Source organism: Drosophila grimshawi, unplaced genomic scaffold (genome assembly GCF_018153295.1).
Source record: "Drosophila grimshawi isolate 15287-2541.00 unplaced genomic scaffold, ASM1815329v1 contig_1367, whole genome shotgun sequence".
Taxonomy (NCBI): domain Eukaryota; kingdom Metazoa; phylum Arthropoda; class Insecta; order Diptera; family Drosophilidae; genus Drosophila; species Drosophila grimshawi.
The window spans coordinates 14080714-14089347 of record NW_025062889.1 but is presented as its reverse complement, the minus strand read 5'-3'; the positions used below and the strand labels follow the sequence as shown (position 1 = coordinate 14089347).

Here is an 8634-nt window from a genome sequence, read left to right as displayed (position 1 = left end):
AAATGCAACTCGATTCTCAGGTGCAGTCACTTTCTTGAACTGTTCTTTGGCGGCGAGTGTTGGCTGATGGGCGGGGGGCGCGCTGCGGCGGCGATCAAGCTGAAGATGTTTTAGTGGTTTGATTTTTCTATTGTTGCTCAAAATACTAAGTGGACGTGAGCCGACAGCAGTCGCTTTTTTCTACACTACACTACTGACTGACAAATAAAACCCTAATTACTATATTTTAATTTTTTTGTGCCGATTTTCGCTTTTCTGATTTTCCTTTTCACACACACACACAGAGAGACACTCGCGAAGAAACACACAAAACACGTTGTTCGAAAGCTTCGAGAATGTTGTGGGCGGCAAACGGCGCGTTGGCAACTACTAAGTGGGTTTATAATCTAAGAACTTGATTTATCTATATATGTGTATATATATGTCACACACTCACTCAACTTATTTGCTTGCGGCGGCTTTCGACTTTCAATTCGAAATCTGAAATCTCTTCACTTTCAATTGCACACAGCTGCGAGAGGAGAATCTATTGTTTGGCGTGGATCGTTGGTCCAATTATTAGTTTTTTTTTTTCTTTTTGTATATTTGTTTTGCACGAATTCGATATCTTGATGTGGTCTCTATACTTGAGTGTCGAACATGTGACGAGCAACTGATGGCCGCTGCTTAAGCAAAACCGTATGTTTGTTGAAAAATCGCGGCAGCTACGCGTCGCGTATGTCGGCAACGCACAGTGGTCCAAATGCGCATGCCATTGATCGAAATTGAATTTGATAGAATTGTATATGTTTTGTATGGGCGCAAGCCATAAATATTATCCGATATTGTTCACATGTAATAGATTTGTAAACATATAAATTCAAATTCTTTTCAAAAAAAATTTATATATTTTGTCAATAGTCAGTTTGACAGTTTGATGCAGCCTTCGCTTTTCTTTCGATAACACTTGCCTACCTGTCGTATCAGAAAATAGCCAGTCCACTGTGCGACGACAACGATTCTAGAGAGCAAGAAAAACACAACGGAATATAAAAAGTGAGCAGCGAAATGTTCACAAATAACTAAATCGCCGGCGGCATATAGCAACAACATCTATGTATGTTTATACACCCAAAATTTACATAAGCACACCATCATCGTATATATATATGTATTTATATACATATATATAGATATACATATGTGTGTGTGTGTATATACATGTTCATTTAAATATTCAAATTATAATCGTACCAAAATGAACAACAAATAGTCGATTTGAGCGTCGAATAAATGTTCACCTCTCTCGCTCTCGCTCTCACTACTTTGCTCTGCCTCATTTCACAGCACTGGGTCAGCTCATTGTTGTGGCGGGGTTTTCACTTTTAAGCCTAGTTTTGCAAAAAGTTTCTTGTTGCTTCTGACAACTCTGTGCGAAATTTTCAGCAACATAAAGAGATAATGAGAGAAATGGAGAGAGCGAACTTTGAAGATCAGCGCACGCATTTCGTGTAATGTGAAATGTGTTGTCATTGCAAGCGCAAGGCATAAAAAAAAATACCGGCCGGCGTCGGCATTGAAATTAAGTGAGAGAGCGAGAGCGCGAGCGCGCGCTCGTCTAGAGAAAGCGCCGGCCTTGCTTGACAGTGCTGCCATTTGTAATTTCAGTGCTGCCAAACCCTTCATTTTATTTTCATCGTCGCATTTAGTCAATGAGTAATGTTATTCATAACGATTTGCGCTCTTCTATGCAATATCCGCTATACATTGTACACGTGATACTAGCTGAGAATGTGTGTGCATGTGTGTGTGCCTGTGTGGGTGTGAGTGTGTCTGATGTATGAATGCATTTGTACATTGGCATGACATATTTTTGGCTTTGCACATTGCCATTCGACGCCGCAAATAAACAGAAATAAATAAAACATACATATTTAGATTGCCAAATTGAATGCGTAGTAACAAACCACGCGCTAACTACAAATATATATATATATATATATATTTATATATATCGATATGTATTCCTCTTGAGTGAAACACAAGAAGAGTACTTAGAAAAATACAAACAAAAAAAGTTGCAAACACCATTTTTCTATAAAATTTAGCACAAATATACAATTTGATTATGATAAGAATATTGATGCATTAGCGCAAACGCCTTGCATAGATGGCGCCACCGGCGATCAGGCTGGCAAGGAGCGTAAAGGTCATCAGGCGGCCCAGCAGCTTGTCCTGCCACTGGCGATTGGCGATGCACTGGCTGTAGGGCATGCTGCTAAAGGAGACGCTGTTGTACAGCGGCACCCAACGGCGGGGGAACAGCCGGAACAGTGTCGTGTCCAGCCACTTGCGGCAGCGAAAGGACCAACGCTTGGTCAAATCACGCATCTGCAATAAATCAAAGCAACGTTGTTTATTATGAAAATCAAATAAACAAAAAAAACCAAAGATAAAGCCACTAAGACGATTAGATTTCAAAAGTTATTATGGTAACTTAAAATTTTAATCTTAACTCATTATATAGTATTTTTCTGGATTTTAAGTGCATTGCTTTTAAATTAAATAAATTAATAAACATTGGATCAGAGTTAAGAAATCTTTGACCTCATCAAGTGCATATATTTTCTTGATCAGCAGCTCTGTCGAAATTATTGTCAAATTTAATGAATGCAAATCGATTTTTTAAACAATTTGTTGTTGACAATTATTATGTTGGTCGACACTATTTTTATTGTTTTTTAATCAAATCAATAATCATTAGGTGGATCAAAGTTCCCAAAAATAAATGAACCGAAAGATACTTAATGGCTTCAAAAATTCGAGCTAATACGACTCTAGTTTCGGAATACAGAATCTAACCATAAAATTAAATAGAAAATTCACTTAAAATAAAACTGTATTCAAAAAGTCGTTTAAAACGAACAGGAAATGTTTATCGAAACCAGATCTACTTTTTGGGCATTGCCAATTAATTGGAGCTGACTTGAAGCCGTACTCACCTCCACATAGTTGTACATGGCCAGATCGCAGATGGCGTAGGCGTCACGCCAGCGCGACTCCGTGAACTGAGCGAGTGCCACATCCAGTGGCAGCTGCTGGCTGAGTATCGAGCTGAGCAGCGTCAGATCCTCCATGCCGGCGTTCATGCCCTGGCCATAATATGGCACCATGGCGTGTGCAGCATCGCCCAGGATCAGTGCCTTGTCGGCAAAATGATACGGCTTGCATTTGACGGACAGCAAATGCTGTGGCCGTGTCTTGAAGAAGTCCTTGATGAGCTGCTGCTCGCCAATGAGCGGCAGTGCGTCCACATAGTGCTGACGAAAGAAGTCCAACAGCTGCTGGTGCGTCTTCAGCTCGGCAAACAGTTCAAAGGGCATGGAGAGCGTGACCGTAAATGACTTGTCCTGATTGGGCAGGGCAATCATCATGAACGAATCCCTTGGCCAAATGTGCAGATAATTGGGCGGCATCTGAAACTCGCCATCCTTGGCGGGAATACATAACTCCAGATAGCCGGTGCTGATGTACTCCTGCGAGTAGTTGAAGCCCGGAGTGCGGACAAGCTGCTGACGCAGCGTACTAAAGGCGCCATCACAGCCGACAATCAAATCGGCGCTGGCCGAGATTAGCTGCGGCTCGTTGGGCCGCCGGAACTGCATTTGGCCCTCGGCAATGTTGGCCGTGGCCAGTTTGTGCTCAAAGTGGCAGCTGATGTTGGGGAATGCATCGCAGGCATTCAGCAGCAGCTCGTTCAGCTGCTTGCGACCCACCGAGTAGAGGCACTGCTTGGTGCACGGATCATACAACACGATGCTGGTGCGTCCGCGCACATTGTGCAACATTCGGCCACGCATCGGTATCGCTGTCGCCAGCACCTTCTCCTCGAGCCCAACCGCGGCGAGTGCCTTGCGACCCCGCTGCGACAGCGCCAAATTGATGCTGCGTCCTTGGACCAACTCCGCCTTCCGTATATCCTCGCGATACTCGTACAGATCGACCTCATTGCCCATCTGTGCAAAGTTCAGGGCGGCCAAGGAGCCAACCTACAAATCCATTTGAAGGATATAATAATTTAAGTAGTATATATATACTTGATCAGATAAAATAAACTCTACGATATAGACATGTCCATCTGTTCGTCTATTTCTTAGCCTAACTAATCCATCAGTTTTTAAGTTATCTTGATGAAACCTGAAGTCGATTCATTATTTTGTTGTTTATATATATAATATTTACTAGTTTTCTTTATTCAACTACTTTTCAAGTTCTTCTAATTTGCGATTTTGTAGGACTAAAATAGCATTATTTCATTTCGTTTTATTATTTCTTTTAGCGTATAGCGCCGAGCTCTTTTTGTTCTAGTTCTTTTCTGTTTTTTGATGTAAATGATAATTCTCGCAATAAGACGTCTTTTGTTTGACATATCTTTATATTCATATATGATTGCCACACATTCTCATTTTTGGGCAATTTAATCCCACGGGCTTGAAGTAGATGCTCAGCTACGCTGATAAGAGCTAATAAATACTTACCAGACCGGCACCTACAATGGCCACCTTGCGTCTGGGGGCGGCTGCGACTCCATTGCTATCTGAGTAGGTATAGCTGATGCTCTGTGACATGATTTTGGGTTCGTCTTTGTGTTGGAAGACTTGGATTGGAGTTCTTATGACCGTTCGCTTGGGGTGTCGCACGGGTAATGAGACTCAGTTGCAGCAACGTAGTTACCAGGTCTTTGTTATTATGATAAAAATACGTGAAGGCAGTAAATGCTATCTCACCGACAGTACACTCTACTAAATACGAGTTCCACACTGATGGCGGGGAAGCTCTATAACTGCAGCCGCAATTCCCGTCAGTGGGGCAACTGCCGCAGACTGCGAGCAGCGTTTTCACTTTCAATTGCACGCGGAACAGTTATCAAAGGGCAATCCAATTTGCAAAGACATGATAGTCATAATGTCGAGCTAACACCTCTTGTTCACATTATCTTAAGATACTATTACAAACTTATACTATGGGTAGGTCAATAATTCAATACGTGTTTTTGCCCAGCTTACCATTTTGTTACAGAGAAAAATCAATAAAAGTGTTCAAAGAGAAATCACACATCTAAAATTCAATCTATTCCGGTCTTTGTATTCAATTTTATTGGGACATGCATAAGGAATCAAAACAGAAGAGAAGATACAGTAATACATGCATTATGCATTGTTACTGATTCACGTTTTCGTTGATTACTCTGAATTGGTGTCAGTAGTTTATTTACTATAAGTAAACCATGAATAATTTTAATGTTGGCGCCGAAACTCAAAATGAAAATCAAAAAGCCGTTGCAAAAACGAGCACAGATGCCTTGCAAATAAATCGATTGCAGTTTCGATTCTCTGTTATCGATGCCAATTGAGAGAGCGTTTGCAGCTCTGTAAGCTCTGATTTGCGAACGTACTGCTCTTCTTGCGTTATCATCCAAAATAACTGCACACTTTAATACTTTGAAAGTGCAATGAGTAGAATTACGGCATAAATATAGCAGAAAAGCTAATCTACAACAAAAAACATTTCAATTTAAATTGGCCGCCTAGAAGCATGCGTGCGTACGTAAGAATTTGCATATTTGGTCACACCGATTTTCGAACAGCTGACTTCTTGTGCGCGATACCTGTGAATAGTCCGACGCCATTGTGTACAAAAGTGTGTCGCTGTCGCAGTCGCCAAAAGAAAAAGTCAAATTCTTTTATAAATTGCCAAGAAAAAGATCGACGTTAGTGTTTATACATTTATAGCTTCCAAGGAAATCGACCACAAAAGGCCAAACACAAAATGGTAATAAATTGCGTGAGCACGTACGAAACGAACTTAATTTTAGAAAAATGCTGCGCGAAAAATACGCAACTTTTATAGGCTTTTGGCTACATACATTCGAGAAGCTTTTTCTAAACGAATGCTGCTGCTGCTTTTGTTTGTATTTAAAAACGTACTAATTTGGCAACATCTTTACTTATTAATTGCAGGGAAATGAAACGTCGCTGCCAATGGAAATGTGCTCGAATTGTAAGTAAATTTCCCACTGTCAATGCCATTTTTGAATGGAATTTGGCCAGGCGCTGCTGCTCATAAATATGCATATTAAAACACGTTGCTATATTTGAATAATTTTGTGTCGACAAAATGAACGCCTGCACCGAAATATCTTGCGTTTCCAACATTTCCAACTGCATTTGCACATTTAAATACATACATACATACAGTTATTTGGCTAACTTAATGTTTGCACAGAGCAAGCAGCAGCTTTACGGGCAATTTATTTGCCAATTGAATACGAATTATGCTGAAATGACACTTGTTAGTTAACAGTTGCGTGCTGTCATTGAAATGTGTAAATGACACTTGTTAGTAATGCTGCCCGATTTGCCAGAGCGAGACAACAACACTGCCAAATTTGTAAATATAAAGCTTTTATTAGTGGTTTGTTTACAGTTCACGGAACTAGTTCCATATGCGTGTGTTTTAAAGTTGAAAAATAAAAGTGTAATTTTAATCCAAAAAGAAAGGAGCGCATGTCAAATGCAAATTAGCTTTCAGCCTCTCTTGTCGATCTAGGTGAATATCAATAACATTTTCTTTGTCATCTCAGTTCGGGGGATGGTCTAAAAATAAAGCGGTCACATTATTGTATAGGCAGCCACTGCCAGAGGCACAGCCGCAGCCACACAGGGCGCACACTCACACGTGCAACTCGAATAATTAGCTTATGAAATCACCTTATGTGTGCTCGAGACTCGAGCAAACAGCAGACAGCAAAGAGCAGCAGCAGCAGCAGCAGCAACAACAAAATCAAAACAAAAGCAAAAACTAATCAACTTTTATATCTATCGCAAACACGCACACACAGTCGATGCGGATGAAATACGTCGGCTGGGCAAACGTTTCCGGAAACTGGATCTGGACAATTCGGGTGCACTGAGTGTGGATGAGTTTATGTCGCTGCCGGAATTGCAACAGAATCCGCTCGTGCAGCGTGTCATCGACATTTTCGATGCGGATGGCAACGGTGAGGTGGACTTCAAGGAGTTCATTCAGGGTGTCTCCCAGTTCAGTGTTAAAGGTGATAAATTGTCAAAATTGCGGTTCGCATTTCGCATCTATGATATGGACAATGATGGCTACATTTCCAATGGCGAACTGTTTCAGGTGCGTTCGACAACAAACCAAATGCGTTTCAAATAAATCAGATATTAAATTGTTATTTGTAACAGGTCTTAAAAATGATGGTGGGCAACAATTTGAAAGACACGCAACTGCAACAGATTGTGGACAAGACAATCGGTTTCGCGGACAAGGATGAGGATGGCAAAATATCATTCGACGAGTTCTGTTCGGTTGTTGGCAATACGGATATACACAAGAAGATGGTTGTTGATGTTTAAGGCTAGCTAGCTAGCTAGCTGTGCGTTGATCCGCGATGATGGCAACTGCTGATGCTGCATATAGGTTTACGAGTAACGTGTACTTTTTTTTATATATATATGCGTAATGCAAATATTTTTCACTAGTTACTATTTATTTTTTTTTTATATATATTACTTTTATTTTCATATGTATATTATTTGTTTTCTCTCTTTATTTTGTATTTAATTGTTTTGTTTTGTTTTATTTTGTTTTTTTTTACATATTGTTATCAAGCTGTGCGTTCAGAACGAGTAACGAAATATTTACACAGCTGTCAGTGAGCCAATTTCAATCACTCGCTTTAACGATCCTACGAAATAATATATATATCATATTTTCTAAAAGAAAAACAAAAAACAAAAAAAGCAACACACAATTTTTTAAAAGTTGTATCTCTAAGTCGTAAAGTAAAGTACTGAAAGGGAAACACGAACACAACAACAACAACAACAAAACACAAAATTCGCTGGATACACCATATACATATGTATATTACTATATACATATTTGTATATATTTACATATATAGGCAAGAGAGAAAATAATGAAAATTGTGCGCCTCCTACTTACATACTTCTTAAAATATATAGTCATAATTTATTATACAACAAAATATACACGTAACGAATTGAATTGAATTGAATCAAAGCAAAAACAACATTACAAATTGAAGAGATGAGAAGAGAAGTGAAGCGAAGAATAAGCAAATAAAGCAACAAGTTGAGCGTTTTTAATCAACAAATTTTGAATGCACTTTTCAATTCGGATTAAATGCAATCTTATAATCAAACGAGAGGCCCAACACCAGTTTAAATGCAAACGCGTTGGCAAAGCACAAAAACAGTGTTCATAAGCTTTAAACTATAATATCTAATTTAAACTATTTCTGTGTGTGTGTGTCTGAGTGTGCATTAGTGTGTGTGTGATTGTACGAATGTGTGTATCTGTGTGTATGTTTCTTGTGGTATGCTATGCTATTAAGATATCGGTTAACAATCTTTTCCCTCTTAAATCCTGACTTTTTGTATGTCTCATTTTGTTAATTACTTCTAATTCTCCTGTGATTTGGCCAAAAACGAAATCTATACAAGTGTGCATGAAGATAACAAAAAAACAATGAACTCTGCTAGCCTCTTATATATATATACATCTATATATATATATATATATATATAATATATACACACTATATACTAT

General features: G+C 39.3%; 2 protein-coding genes across 2 annotated transcripts; one reads left to right on the top strand and one right to left on the bottom strand.

The window, feature by feature from the left end:
• Positions 1–2072: 2072 nt before the first annotated feature.
• On the bottom strand, positions 2073–4788 carry LOC6560315 (kynurenine 3-monooxygenase). Its single transcript, XM_001986789.2, has 3 exons — positions 4518–4788; positions 2982–4028; positions 2073–2370 (listed from the first exon to the last, which is right to left on the bottom strand). Exons 1-3 carry the CDS (start codon positions 4605–4607, stop codon positions 2128–2130), a joined length of 1380 nt encoding a protein of 459 aa, XP_001986825.1. The 5' UTR covers positions 4608–4788; the 3' UTR covers positions 2073–2127.
• Positions 4789–5649: 861 nt separating this feature from the next.
• LOC6559581 (calcineurin subunit B type 2) lies at positions 5650–8179 on the top strand. The gene is made up of 4 exons (XM_001986788.2): positions 5650–5811; positions 6000–6039; positions 6881–7179; positions 7245–8179. Exons 1-4 carry the CDS (start codon positions 5809–5811, stop codon positions 7413–7415), a joined length of 513 nt encoding a protein of 170 aa, XP_001986824.2. The 5' UTR covers positions 5650–5808; the 3' UTR covers positions 7416–8179.
• Positions 8180–8634: the final 455 nt, after the last annotated feature.

Coding starts and splice junctions, on each gene's coding strand:
- LOC6560315 (XM_001986789.2), bottom strand. CDS start 4,607: ATGTCACAGAGCATCAGCTATACCTACTCAGATAGCAATGGAGTCGCA. Junction 4,029..4,517: donor CCATTGTAGGTGCCGGTCTG/GTAAGTATTTAT, acceptor ATGGATTTGTAG/GTTGGCTCCTTGGCCGCCCT. Junction 2,371..2,981: donor CCATGTACAACTATGTGGAG/GTGAGTACGGCT, acceptor GATTTATTGCAG/ATGCGTGATTTGACCAAGCG.
- LOC6559581 (XM_001986788.2), top strand. Junction 6,040..6,880: donor AATGGAAATGTGCTCGAATT/GTAAGTAAATTT, acceptor ACGCACACACAG/TCGATGCGGATGAAATACGT. Junction 7,180..7,244: donor CCAATGGCGAACTGTTTCAG/GTGCGTTCGACA, acceptor TATTTGTAACAG/GTCTTAAAAATGATGGTGGG.